Genomic DNA, 15,243 nt, shown 5'->3' on the forward strand with positions numbered 1-15,243 from the left:
TTATGTTGGTAGTCATGTTGTAGCACTGCCTTTGTTTTTTGTTATGGGCATTTAATATTTAAAAGGAACATGGTGGTAATGGCTGAGGTTCAGAGATGATGGTGTTCTCAAGGCCAGAATTGCTTCTGAGTCATTGTTTAGATTAGTTGTCTTCAGTTAACCTTTTGGAGATCATGGCCCCAAATGACAACCCGATTAAATCTGTGGGAGAATGGATATAGGGAGACAGAGTTGTTTGTACGATTTTTGGAGGTTCTGAGGGCTGCTGAATTCCCTATCAGCCCTGTGAATTATTAGTGGTTTGTTCTAATAAGGTCCTTATAAAATTGTTGTCCTTTTAAGCTAAGTGTGTGTGTGTGTGTGTGTGTGTGTGTATTAGTCGCTCAGTCATGTCCAACTCTTTGTGACCCCATGAACTGTAGCCCGCCAGGCTCCTCAGTCCTTGGAATTCTCCAGGCAAGAATACTGGTTTATTTTGTTTTAGTCACTCAGTCGTGTCCAACTCTTTTGCAACCCCACAGACTGCAGCCCGCCAGGCTCCTCTGTACATGGGATTCTCCAGGCAAGAATACTGGAGTGGGTTGCTATTCCCTTCTCCAGGGATCTTCATGACCTCAGGGTCAAACTGGGGTCTCCTGCACTGCAGGCAGACTCTTACCATCTGAGCCACCTGGAAAGCCCTTCTCATCCATAAGTTAAATATACTGCCCAACAAAGCTTGGTCCCTTTGATCACCATTCCAGTTCCTTCTTGACGTAGGCACACACTGAGCATGCCCAGGCTCCTCACACATCAGTGACTGTGAACCTCCATGCTTTACTCCCCCTTCCCTCCTCTCTGGAAACAACGAACGTACGTGTGTTTGTTGAGAAGGCAAATACGCAGGTCAGTTCTGCCTGAGCAGAAGAAAAGCTCTTTACACGCATTATTGTGTCTGTGCAAATAGCAATTAGAAGCTGCTCAATATAGTTGTCACAACTGTACATCTCCTGTATCCATGTTTTAAAAAAATGCTTTTCACAGTAATAAGCAACTTATCTATCCACAATCGTGTTATTTTAAAAAATTGATGAAGCCCATATGTCCATGCAGATATAAGATGCTGAAGGATGATACATCAAAAGGCACGTGGACTCAGAAATAGCAATGCACGTGGTAGGTCTTGGCTGCACTGCTATTTGGAATTTTACTGAGAAATTTGGATAGGAAAGAGGAGGGATAATGTTTATCCCTCCTGTTTTTTCCTTCTGATGTTCTAGTGAGTAGGTTAAATGAAATTGAGCAAAAGATACATTACAAAATGAAAACATGGATGAGCTCTCTAGCATCTCGGTCTTTGGACCTTCTGTTTTTCCCCTTTCTATTTCTCTTATTAAATACTTTAAAATTTTTATGCAGTTTTAAAAAATATTTATTTGGCTGTACCGGGTCTTAGTTGCAGAGTGTGGAATCTTCAATCTTCAGTGAAACATGAAGGATCTTTAGTTGCAGCATGTGGGATCTAATTCCCTGCCCAGTGATCAAACCCGGGCCCCCTGCCTTGGGAGCATGAAGTCTTAGCCACTGGACCACCAGGGAAGTCCCTGTTTTTATACAATTTTAAAAGAGTACTATTTACAGTTATTGTAAAAAATTGGTTATATTCCTCATGTCGTACAATACATCCTTGCATGGGCCTTCATTTTTGTTTCCAGTTTTAATCCTGATTTATTTGGAAGAGGTACTTCGTATTTTTTTAAATGCTCTGAAAGCAGTCAAAATGCAATTCAAAAATAGAACCTAAGGATTGCATAACATTGTGCTATAGGACTCCATAGGCTACAGGAAGATCGTGTAAATTAGCACATGAGACTCTGAGAAATCCCTGAAGGGAGACGGGTCATTTTATAAGAAGCCCAGCCCGAGGCTCGGCTGAGGTCCCGTACTGGTAGTGGAATTGAAGGGGGCTTTACCTTTCTGGTTCCTGATCCATTGTCCTCTCTCCTCTGCCACTGACTCTTTGGGAAAAGCACCCCAGCTTTTTGAGTCTCGACCTCTGTATTTCCACAGCGATCCCAGTTTCCTGTACGTGGCAGGGCTGTTTTGAGAACCAGACTGTACAGTGCAGTGGATCTCAGGGCACGGTCTCCAGACCACCATCCACATCCCCACCAGGAGCATCTCCTGGGAGCTCATGAGAATTACATCTTCTCAGGCCCCACCTCAAACCTGAATCAGAAACCCTGGGGTGGGGGCAGCACTCCACCTCCAGGTGATCCTGGTACAGGCTCAGATTTGAGGTCCACCTCAAATTTGTGATGATACGTGTAAGATAGCTTTACAAAAAGAGCTTCTTTTCTTTTTTTTTTTTTCATATTTTTGGGGGGGTTATCCTTTTCTTTTTTTTTAGCTTTTTGCTTTATAATGGAGTTCCAGGGGGCACAGTGGTAAAAAAAAAAACCCCTACCAGTGCAGGTGCCATGTTTGATCCCTGGGTCAGGAAGATCCCCTGGAGGAGAAAATGGCAACCCACTCCAGTATTCTTGCCTGGAAAATTCCATGGACAGCAGAGCCTGGTGGGCTACAGTCCATGGGGTCACAAAGAAACTGACACAGCTGAGCATACACACTAAGCATACACACAGCTAATTAATAATGTGGTAGTTTCAGGTGGACAGCAAAGGGACTCAGTCATCTATATGCATGAATCCACCCTTCCCCAGACTTCTATGAGTTTTCATAGCATGTCAGAACTTTTCATCGCCCCATAAAGTTCCCTCCCATTGGTACCCATCTCCCTTGGGCAACCACTCTTCAATGATAGGCATGTTGTAAAAGGAAGTGAGATGACCTCTTGACAAGTTTGACATGGAAAGACCATTGATTGTGTTCTCTTTTTCCTTTCCTTCTGATACCTAACCTTTTTTTGTTTAATATGCTAAGCCTAGTTCTCTGTGGTTTTTCAGCCCATGGACCAAGCATCTCTCAAAAACAGCGATGTTCTCATCCTGACAGGCCTTACCCAGATTCCCACCGCAAACCCTGATAGCATGGTGGGTGAGTTCTGCAGCAACCTAGGTATGTGTCTCGGGAAAGTCCTACATGGGAGGAAATGGTTCACGTTTATTTTGTGATCGCCCTGCTCCTGTGGTACTTTTTTCTCCCTTTGCTTCACATTCACACCCTGTTGATGCCCCCTGTTATGACCTTTTCCCTCATTTATTTCCACGCTTTCTGTTTATCCTTCAAAACCTACTGTTGTCAACAAAAGCAGTTCTTAAGCAACTTAAATCTGAAGGCACAATAAGAATGGTGGTTATAACGGTAAGTTTGAATTTTTAGCAATTATACAGCCGATGCTCAACATTCTCCCACTTACATAGAAACTCTTCCTCTTCTTGCTGGCAGGTGCCCACCGCTTCTTGCTGGTGGGTTTTGCAGGTGGGTCAGGAGTGCTTATAGGATAAGCAGAGTTAAAGAAGGAAATAATCTTGTCTTTGCTTTGCAAATAATAGCACAGAAAAGACTTAATATTTTGAATTCACAACAGGGATACATTGAACAGGTGTATTTTTTCCCCAAAAATATTTGCTTGGTATTATTTTTTCTTCTTTGGGTGGGGCAGGGGGGGACTATAATTGAGAGACTTGTTGAGTATTTTCTACCTGGAATAAATGTATGCTTCTTTGGAATAATTGTCAGTAAAGTCTAGAAATGCTGCATTTCTTCTAGAAATATGTAGGTCGCTTCCTATCTTAGCTCAGGCTACTGTAACAAATACCAAAGGCTAGTAGCTTTAAACAACACTTATTTCTCACAGTTCTGGAGGCTAGGATGTCAGAGATGCGGTGGCCAGCACATCTGGGTTCTGGTCAAGAACCCTCTCTCTGGCTTACAGACAGCAGCCTTCTGGCTATGTCCCCAGATGGCAGAGAAAGGCTGGCCCAGGGCCTCTTCCTCTTTTTATAAGGGCACTAATCCCATCGTGGGGGCTCCATACTCATGATCTCATATAGACATGGTCACCTCCCAAAGGATCCCCTTGCTAACACTGTCACATTGAGGGTTAGGGCTTCAATATATGAACTTCAGGGGACACATTCATTCAATCACTGTTACCAAAGAGGAGTTCATGAGCTCAGGCCCCTCAGCCCTGTTACCTCAGCTCTGGGGGAGGGAAGTGGTTGTCTTCTAATATTGTCTGTGAAATTTCACTTTCCCTTGCCAATAGTTGTAGACTTTTTAATTCTTTGCTGATTTTAAGGTACCAGTAACTTACTCTTGGGCTTCCTAGGTGGCTCAGTGGTAAAGAATCCACCTGCCAGTGCAGGAGATGCAGGTTTGATCCCTGGGTTGGGAAGATCCCCTGTTGAAGGGAATGGCAACCCACTCCAGTATTCTTTGCTGAGAAATCCCACAGACAGAGGAGCCCGGCAGGCCACAGTCCCTGGGGTCACAAAGAGTCGGACACTACTGAACAACTGAACAACGACAATTTACTCTTAGCTTGGAAGAACAATTGGACTGGTTTCAAAGAGACTTTGTATGTTTGTTTATAACTCTAGAATCATGGAATCCAAGGGCTTTGGATCTTGAAAGACTCTTCCATGTAATCCACTGTTGCTCAGAGGGGTCCACTGACCAGCTGCCTCACATGTTGAGTCTGTGCCACAGTCCGACTGTCTGAGGAGAGGAGGCCTAGTGGAGAAGTTGTATGTTTATCATGTTCTGGCAATTTTCCTACAAAAGAAGGCTTGAAAACCACTGATTTAGTTCACTCCTCTCGTAAGCAGTGAGGAAGCTGAGGCCCAGGAGGTTGCAGTGGCTTTCCTGAGGTCCCACAGCTTGAGATGGAGTGGGACTGGAGCCCTGCAGCGCTCTCATCTTTTCCTTGGTTCCTACTCCAGTAGTAGCGGGTCAGCCAGTCCTCCATGCACAGCATCTTGGAGAATACGGATGTGAGAGTTGGGACATACAGGAGGATAGAAGGCATCAGAGAGTTCAGGTTCTGTGCCCTAACTTTGCTTGTTTTCATCTATATTGGAAACTAGACGAAGAAAGAAATTGAGAGCTTGACTTGTCTCAGCCAGTTACAGTTTCTACTACGATTTTGGTTATAAGTTGCAATTCCTCATTTGATAACTGATTTTAAGCCTTTAAAGAATAGAGGATTTTCTTATAGACAAAACACTCATGGAAGAAAATGCCACTAGAATGAGTCAAATGGAAAAACTTGGCCTATTTCCTTATGGGTCACTCAGCAATGATCAGAGCCCAAACAGAGACAAATGAAACAAAGTTCTGAGCAGGAGCTGAAAAGAGAAGGCGCTGGGATGGTCCGTCCCGAGCTCATCTGCCATTGGGAACTTGAAAACCCAAATCCACGCCTGCACACCCTGGTCCCCGGGCCTGAGATGTTGCTGATCCCTCAGGTGATCATCAGTAAGCCTCTGGACCCTCCCACTCTGGTGCTAGTCTTCAAAAGAAGTCAGTGTTGGGACTTCCTTGCTGTCTAGTTGGTTAAGAATCCTCCTGCCATTGTAGGAGACGTGGGTTCTATCCCTGATCCAGGAAGCTCCTGCACGCCTCAGGGCAGCCAAGCCCGTGCACCAGAACTGCTGAGCCTGCGCTCTAGAGCCTGGGAGTCACACCTACTGAAGCCCAAGACCCTAGAGCCCGTGCTCCACAACAAGAAAAGCTGCTGCCGTGAGAAGCCCTGATCACAACTGGAGGAAAGCCCTCCCAGCACCCAAGACCCAGCGGGCCAAAAATAAATAGTTCATATTTTTTTTAAAGTCCATTGTTTGTTGAATGGACCAGTGACTGAGAATCCTTACTAAAATTGTTCCTTTAAAAAAATAACTCAGGGTCCTCCCCACCTACACACTATAATACTGCTGATTTTATTGCTATTTGAACTACATAGCAAGCAACTGAAAATCAGAACTCAAATCTTTTTTTGTTCTTTATGTTTTGATGAAAATTTTTGTTTTGATGACTTTTGCTTAAGAAAATAGTGTATTTGTTATTCATTTAAAGTGGAGGCAAGATTACATGGTTTTTTTTCCCATGTATGGGTATGAAAATCTTTTTTGCACCAAATATCTCAGTTGATAGAATATTAATTTTTTGGTACATTTTCCCCAAAAAAACCAAGTTGATTGTTACCCAAATGAAGTGAATTATAGGAACAGAAGTGGAAAAATGAAAGAAATGCAAACATAATTTGTAAAGTTCTGTCCTCCCTGTATAAAACTGTTCTTTTGATGCTACTTTCCCCCTCTCTGGCCTCAGCTCTTCTCTTTTCTTTTTTGTTTTTAATATTATTGAAGTCCGTCTGAGTTACAGTGTCCTGTGGCTTCCACCCTTCTAGCACTGACGGTTCGGAATGGAGGAAACGTGTTGGTGCCCTGCTACCCTTCGGGAGTGATCTACGACCTCCTGGAGTGCCTGTACCAGTACATCGACTCGGCCGGCCTCTCCAGCATCCCTTTCTACTTCATCTCCCCGGTGGCTAACAGTTCACTGGAGTTTTCACAGATTTTTGCCGAGTGGTAGGTCTCTGTTTTTCCTGTGATCCCTACAGTCAAGCAGTAGGAAAAGAAAAAGCTTTTTAGTTTTAATTTAAAAAGAAATAGAAATAATCTTATTTTTTCTCACCTTACTGTGAAACCTTCATTTTTTTCTTTTTTCCTTTCTGTGATATGAAGATTGTATTAATGAAACCCAGAGCAGTTACTTTGCTAGGATTTAGGAGAATTGTTATTAAGAAGGGAAGGAGGAAAGGCAAAGACGTAACTTAGCCACCAGTTTCAAAATGAACAATAAAACTGTTATGCACTTACCTTCTCACATGCTTCCCTCTGTCTGTTACAAAGTGCAGTTACATTCTTAAAGCTAAAAAAAGTCTCCAACCCAAGCTCATGTTCTCTGAAATTTTTAATACCAAATCTGATGGGGAAAACTAGCTTATTTTTCCATTTCAATAGTATATTTGGTGACAGTGTTTTATTACAACAGGAAATTATTTGATCAAATCCTAGGATGGGTAAATTATTGAACAATATGAAGTGGGTGAACCTTTTCAGGATTGTTTAGACAGATGTTTGAATCTAACTCACCTGGCCACAAAAAGGCAGGGTAGGAGGAAATACTGTAAATTACACACCGGACTTAATGGTACCCAGGGATGGGGTTGTGACACACAGGTGTGCTTAATCCCGTCTACTGGTGTGATGACCTAATGGGCACAATAGTCCACAAAGCCTCTGATTTAAGAGGATTTGTACATTACTCTGTGCAACGTTCACGAACTCTGGGAGATAGTGAAGGACAGGGAAGCCTGGCGTGCTGAAGCAACTGAACAGCAACTGTGCAGCATACCTATTCGCACAGATTATCCCAAAGTCACGCTTGCCTACCCCACTTTTAAGTATCGTTTTTTTCTTCCCATTTTAGTTGTGCTCAAGGCCCTTTTTTTCTGTTTTTAAATTCAGTCTTCTCCGTCCAACGTGTGTATTATTCATGTTCATTCATAGGACTTTTTGTTGTTGTTTATATTATATTTGACTTAGTGACTAACAATAAAAGGTCACTTTTATTGGCGGCCATTGGATTTCTTCTTTGATTAGAAGTCTCTTCTCCGCATTATGGGAAGGTAATCTTGACTAGGTGGCAGTCCACATGAGGATCGCTGCACGTTCATCAGCATGTCCTGAACGTCTTCATCCAGACCCTCAGCTGAAAATACTGAACGATGCAGGCTCGGGGACCAGCCCTGTGGGCAGTGTCCTAACTGGTGTCTGTGCTTCCATCCACTCTTGTCAGAATGTCTGATGGGGTAGGACTCGGGACTGGTAAGAGTAGGTTGTTTTTGAGTTCCTGTTTTTTGTTATTTGTTTTTAATATGAGTGTAATACATGTTTACTAGAGAAAAAGAAAGTTACAGAGAACAGTAAAAAATAATCCGAACCCATGATCCCACTACCAGAAATAATGTCACTATTAGATTCTGATGTATTTCATCTTTCTACGTAGGGATCATGCTGAATATTTAATTGTGAATCCTGCCTTTAAATTTTTTAATCCGCATTGCAGGCAGATTCATTCCCAGCTGAGCCACCAGGGAAGCCCAAGAATACTGGAGTGGGTGGCCTATCCCTTCTCTAGTGGATCCTCCTGACCCAGGAATCGAACCGGGGTGTCCTGCATTGCAGGCGGATTCTTTACCAGCTGAGCTACCAAGGAAGCCCAATACTAGATTAGAGCATTAGAAAATCTTTGATACCATCATTTTTCCTTGACTGCATTATGACATCATCACTCATCATTTATACATAGTATAATTTACATAACTGTTGTCTTATGGGTGGACAGGCTTTTCCCAGTTTTTTTCCTTTTAGTGATAAATTTTCGATTAATATCATTCTGTATATTTATGACTACATCCGCTTTGGGTAAGTTACTAAAAATAGTATTACTGGAACAAAAGATGTACATAGTTTTTAATGTTCATCATACAAATCTAAATTGCTTTCCAGAAAAATGTTTGTGTCTTCTGTAAATTACTCCTTATTTGCCTGTTTACATACCAGAGGTGTTGTACCTTTATCTATTTATTTGAACCCTATACATGTATTAAAGATCCTAATGCTTTGTTATATCTACAGACATTGTTTCCCATTTTGGCCCTTTTTTCAGTTTTGTCTTTTGAATTTGTTTTTTCAATAATAACTTGTTCCTTTTAGTAAATAATTTTAAGTATAGAAAGGCTGCAGATATACTACAGAAACTCCCATATACCTTCTCCTCAGGTTCCCCCCTACCCCAGTGTTCATATCTTACATGGTCATGCATTCTGTATCAAAGCTAAGAAATTAACATAAGCACAGTATTATTAACTGAACTCCAGGCTTTATTCATATTACACCAGCTATTCCACCAATGCCTGTTTCCTCTTCCAGGATCCGATCCAGGGTAGCACATGGCACTTATTGGTTCATTCCTCTTTAATATTTATGTGCTTGGCTGCACTGGGTCTTTGTTACAGCATATGAACACTTAGTTACAGCATGTGGGGTCTAGTTCCCTGACCAGGGATTGAACCTGGGCCTCCTGCATTGAGAGCACCGAGTCTTAGCCACTGGACCACCAGGGGAGTCCCCCACGTTGCATTTCAGTTCAGTCGCTCAATCATTTCTGACTCTTTCCAACCACATGGACTGCAACACGCCAGGCCTCCCTGTCCATCACCAACTCCCAGAGCTTGCTCAAACTCATGTCCATTGACTCGGTGCTACCATCCAACCATCTCATCCTCTGTTGTCCCCTTCTCCTCCTGCCTTCAATCTTTCCCAGCATCAGGATCTTTTCACATGAGTCAGTTTTTCACATGTGGTGGCCAAAGTATTGGAGTTTCAGCTTCAGCATCAGTCCTCCCAATGAACATTCAGGACTGATTTCCTTTAGGGTTGACTAATTTGATCTCTTTGCAGTCCCAGGGACTCTCAAGAGTCTTCTCCAACACCGCAGTTCAAAAGCATCAATTTTGGGTGCTCAGCTTTCTTTATGGTCCAACTCTCACATCCATACATGACTACTGGAAAAACCATAGCTTTAACTAGACAGACTTTGTCCGCCAAGTAATGTCTCTGCTTTTGAATATGCTGTCTTGGTCATAACTTTTCTTCCAAGGAGTAAGCGTCTTTTAATTTCATGACTGCAGTCACCATCTGCGGTGATTTTGGAGCCCAAAAAAATCAAGTCTGTCACTATTTCCATTGTTTCCCATCTGTTTGCCATGAAGTGATGGAACCAGATGCCATGATCTTAGTTTTTTGAATGTTGAGTTTTAAGTCAGCTTTTTTACTCTCCTCTTTCACTTTCATCAAGAGGCTCTTTAGTTCTTCTTGCTTTCTGCCATAAAGGTAGTGTCATCTGCATATCTGAGGTTAGTGACATTTCTCCTGGCAGTCTTGATTCCAGCTTGTGCTTCATCCAGCCCAGCGTTTCTCATCATGTACTCTGCATATAAGTTAAATAAGCAGGGTGACAATATACATCCTCGACATACTCCTTCCCCAGCTTGGACACAGTCTGTTGTTCCATGTCCTGTTCTGACTGTTGCTTCCTGACCTGCATACAGATTTCTCAGGAGGCAAGTAAGGTGGTCTGGTATTCCCATCTCTTGAAGAATTTTCCACAGTTTGTTGTGATCCACACAGTCAAAGGCTTTAGCATAGTCAGTGAAGCAGATACAGGTGTTTTTCCGGAATTCTCTTTCTCTTTCGATGATCCAACAAATGGTGACAATTTGATCTCTGGTTCCTCTGCCTTTTCTAAATTCAGCTTGAACATCTGGAAGTTCTCAATTCATGTACTGTTGAAATCTGACTTGGAGAAATTTGAGCAATACTTTGCTAGCGTGTGAGATGAGTGCAATTAAGTGGTGGTTTGAACATTCTTTGGCATTGCCTTTCTTTGGAATTGGAATAAAAGCTGACCTTTTCCAGTCCTATGGGCACTGCTGAGTTTTCCAAATTTGCTGGCATATTGAGTGCAGCACTTGAAAGCATCATCTTTTAGGACTTGAAATAGCTCAGTTGGAATCCCAGCTTTGTTAGTAGTGATGCTTCCTAAGGCCTACTTGACTTCTCATTCCAGGATGTCTGGCTCTAGGTGAGTGATCACACCATCATGGTTGTCTGGGTCATGAAGATCATTTTTGTATAGTTCTTCTGTGTATTCTTGCCACCTCTGCTTTATATCTTCTGCTTCTGTTAGGTCCATACCATTTCTGTCCTTTATTGTGCCCATCTTTGCATGAAATGCATTTATCTCTTTTATTTTTTGACAGAAGTATTTTAGTTTTATACTTTTATATACTGATGCTAACTGATATATTATCCTTTGCAGCACTCAACATTAAAGTTTTAAACCAAGCTCTTTTATCCCTCTTACTGAGTTTGAAATAAAGACACTACTATTGTCTGTTTAGACACTATTAATAAGTAACCCTTCAAAAAGTATCTTGTTTTTGTGTTTTACATCTTCTTCCACAAAGGAGTTGTGGAAGTGATGTTTTAAAAAGTGATGTTTTTAAAGTCGAGTTCAACCAAAGGTAGGAAAAATTAGATAACAGATTGTGTAATGAAGTTAAGACTAAACCTAGACCCCCAGAGTCCTGAATTATTCCATCAAAAGTAATATCTGTTAGAAATGTTGAAATGCTTTAATTCTGCTTTAGTAGGATTCTTAGAAGCGGGTTCTAACAATCACTGCATGTGTTTTTTCCCCCAACTTAAAAATGTCAGACCTACAGAGCACCACATACCTTGATTAACTTTTTATCATATGTTTTTCCAGAAATCTCCGTGTCTTAAATGTCACATCTGACTAGGGAAAAACAGACTACCTAAAACAGTCAGTGTCTCTGAATTAAGATAGTTCCTGGAGAGATTTATTACTCTCCAGTTAGACTTACCAAATTCTGCTATTTATGAAATGGTACATGTACAAATAGAAATCTGTCTCAACAGAAAATTACTTTCTACTCAGAATTGGTCACTTTGGAATTCCCTGGTGGTCCATGGTTTGGACTTCGTGCATCCACTGCAGGAGGCATGGGTTCAGTCCCCGGTCTGGGGATTAAGATCCTTATAGCCTTGTGGTACAGCCAAAAAAACTGACCACAACTAAATGAAATACAGTATCTTGGATCCTGGAGGAGAAAAAAAAATCAGTGGAAAAACTGGTGACAGCTGAGTAGAGTCTAGAGTTTAGGTAACTGTAGTGTGCTGATGTCAGTGTCTTAGTTTAACAAAACAGTGAGATGATGAACTCTGTACTATCTTTGCAAATTTTCTGTAAATCTAAAATTACTCCAAAATAAGAAGCTTGTGTTTTAAGGGAAAAAATGTATTGAGGAATTTCAAAGGTTAAAAATACGCTCACAAGAGACTTACATCCTAATTACTTTATAAATGCCAGCTATTTACAGTGAGATTCACTGGCAGGAAAATTTTAAACCTCAGCATGTATTTGCACTGTTTAACCACTAGGTGGCAGCAAATGCCTCTGTGTACCGTGCCTAATGTGCTCATCTTTTTTGTTTTTAAAGGCTTTGTCACAACAAACAGACTAAGGTGTACCTCCCAGAACCGCCTTTTCCTCATGCTGAGGTAAGAAAATGGAATCACTAGGTCAGAGCAAGTAAGAAATGTAGGTAAAGGTATGTGGGTGGAAATAGCAGATCATTAGAATTAAGAAATGTGGAGATAAACTGATACGGCCTTCTGTTTGCCTTGTAAGGTGGCGTGAATATGCTAACTCAAGATGTGTTACTTTCTCTTCTTATTAACACCTTACATTTCCAGTATGTTGCTCAGTTCATAGTCTACTTCTGTTGCATTGACTGGGTGAGGAATTTTATTCCAGTATCTACTACTGCCTTTTTGCATAATAGATTTACTTATTGTCAAAGTCTTCCTACGAGTTGGTTGTGTCTTAGTATAAGGGCTTCCCAGGTGGCGCTAGTGGTAAAGAACCCACCTGTTAGTGCAGGAGACGCCAGAGACATGGGTTCAATCCCTGAGTCAGGAAGATCCCCTGGAGAAGGAAATGGCAACCCACTCCAGTATTCTTGCCTGGAGGATCCCATGGACAGAGGAGCCTGGTGGGCTACAGTCCTTGGCGTTGCAAAGAGACATACGACTGAGCAACTAAGTTATGTTTTTTAGTATAAGATACTAAACATAGCTTATGTCCTTGGTGTAAATATTTAATGATGAAAATGACAACATTTCAATTTAAAAAACAGAAAAATTCCCCCTTCTTCACAGAACCAGTCGTGTTTTTATACGCCTGTGTGTGCCCAGTTTCGTGACTACTTTTGTTTTTCACCAAACAGTAAATGATGAACCTTTCTCTGTGTGCCTCACTGTTATTGCTGCTGCCTAATATTTCATAGCACATCATATGAACGTCTTATAGTGTTCTTGGCTTCCGTGGTGGCTCAGGTGGTAAAGAATCCGCCTGCAGTGCAGGAGACCCGAGTTCAATCCCTGGGTCAGGAAGATCCCTGGAGAAGGGAATGGCAACCCACTCCTGTATTCTTGCCTGGAGAATCCCATGGACAGAGGAGCCTGGCAGGCTACAGTCCATGGGTTCACAAAAGGGTCGGACATGACTGAGCAACTAACACTTTCACACATACAGAAAGCTCGCCTTTGATATTAGAAGTCAGGAGAGTGGTCATCACAGAGACAGCCGCGGGGGCGGGCAGGGCCTGGAAGCGGACAAGGGGCGTTTCTGAGGAGCCGGTGATGCTGTTTCTTGATGTGCGAATGGGTACACGGATGTTTTCGTTTTGTAAAAATGCCATCCAGTTAGGTACATCTGTGCAGGTACTTATGTATAGGGATTTCACTGACTGACTTATTATGCAATTAACTATTTGACTTGAGTAAATTGCAACAAATGTCCTGCTAATTATTTTAAATCTTACTACTGTTTTCCTACTCCCAAGGAGGGGTCTTTCATTAACTAAGACGTCAAGTGGAAGGTTTTGAGCAAGTTACTTGCAGTCCTCATACTGTCTGTTTCTGTTTTTCATTCTCTTGGCTGCACCACGTGGCACCTGGGATCTTGGTTCCCCAGCCAGGGATTGAACCTGCGCCCCCTCCTTGGAAGGCAGAGTCTTAACTGGGCCTCCAGGGAAGTCCCATGCAGCCCTCGTACTGTCTTTTGAGGGGTTGGGAGGGCAGTGCTAGGTCTTTGCTGCTGCACGGGCTTCACTCTAGCTGCGGAGAGCGGGAGCTACTCTCTCATTGCAGGCTCCGGCTTCTCCTTGTGGTGGCTTCTCTTACTGCAGAGCACAGGCTCTATGGTGCAGGAGCTTCAGCAGTTTCGGCTCCCACGCTCTAGAGCTCAGGCTCAGTAGTTGTGGCGCACGGGCTCAGTTGTCCCGTGGCATGTGGGATCTTCCCGGATCCGGGATAGAACCCATGTCGCCTGCACTGACAGGCGGATTCTTTACCACTGAGCCACCAGGAAGGCCCCCTCATACTGTCTTAACGGCCGCCAAGGCTTTTGCAAACTCTGTCATTACTACAGTGAAACTCAGGGTAGAAATCTAATCGTGTCAGAACATTAAGTGTGGCAGAACATGCTCGGTGGTGGCTTTACACTGAAAGTGTACCTGCCTCTTCCCTAGTAACAGTTAGCCTTTCCTTAGAACTTGATCTCCAAGGGTATTACCATGTTCTTACCCACAAGTTTGTCACGAATGACCTTTGTCCCACTCATAGCTAGGGATGGGAAAAGACCCAAGTTGCACAATCAGGGTTCCTAATACGTACTTATTGATATTAGGGCATGATGGAATTGATAGCCAGTGTCACATGACCAGTGTCCATGAGAAAATACACTTCTGCCTTTAGTACTGATGAAAAACTGCTTTACAGAATTCCTGCCTGCAGCTCCACTGCCTGTGTAGTTTAGACCTTAAAACAGCACAGAGATAATTCTGGATTGTCAAAAAGGTAGTAAGTCAGCTGGAAAAGTAGATATAATGGGGGAAAAAAATCAGAGCGCCTAAAAAGTGACTTATGTGCAAAGACCTACTGCTCTTCTTAGATTCCCAGTCATCTCTTTGACATGTGTGGGTACAAGAGAACTGGTCCTTTAGTCAGCCATTTATCTATTTAACTGGGGTGAGTAATGCTTTGGGCCACATAGGTTATAAAAAATGTCAGTTTTATTAGTATGTAACTAGGAAGTAAGAATGCAATGAGTTTTCCATGTTTACTATTCGTATCCCAGCCAGGCATGTGAGCCCTGATTAAGACCTCCAGGGTGGTCTTGCTAATGAAAACAGTCTCTTAGAATTAAAGGTTAAGTCTTTCAGAGTAAAGAAAGTTGAGTTTCCCTTTGGGAATGGCCCCATTCTTGCCTCATCCTTACTGTTGGGATGGCAACAGGTGGGCTTGGAGTTGTTGCGGGCTCCCCTCGTATGCATTAGGAATGACTACAGGATCGAGAAATGTCTCACACCAATTCTTTATCCATCAGACAGCATCTCAGGGCAATGTTGTCGTTGTCCTTTAGTCACTAAGTCATGTCTGAGTCTTTGAGACTTCAGGGACTGTAGCCCGCCAGGTTCCTCTGTCCATGAGATTTTTCAGGCAAGAATACTGGAGTGGGTTGCCATTCCATTCTCCGGGGGATCGTCCTGACCCAGGGATCAAACCCAGGTCTTCTGCATTG

At 42.6% G+C, this 15,243-nt stretch overlaps 1 protein-coding gene across 1 annotated transcript in view; it reads left to right on the plus strand.

The window, feature by feature from the left end:
- Nucleotides 1-15,243, plus strand: part of INTS9 (integrator complex subunit 9) — a 126,671-nt gene that overhangs the window by 97,624 nt on the left and 13,804 nt on the right. Inside the window, exons 9-11 of the mRNA XM_010840286.1 lie at nucleotides 2,946-3,057; nucleotides 6,353-6,533; nucleotides 12,098-12,158. Of these exons, the coding sequence (XP_010838588.1) occupies nucleotides 2,946-3,057; nucleotides 6,353-6,533; nucleotides 12,098-12,158 (354 nt within the window). The remainder of the gene's footprint in view (nucleotides 1-2,945; nucleotides 3,058-6,352; nucleotides 6,534-12,097; nucleotides 12,159-15,243) is intronic.

This window comes from Bison bison, unplaced genomic scaffold (genome assembly GCF_000754665.1).
Source record: "Bison bison bison isolate TAMUID 2011002044 unplaced genomic scaffold, Bison_UMD1.0 scf7180017864143, whole genome shotgun sequence".
In the NCBI taxonomy this organism is placed as follows: domain Eukaryota; kingdom Metazoa; phylum Chordata; class Mammalia; order Artiodactyla; family Bovidae; genus Bison; species Bison bison.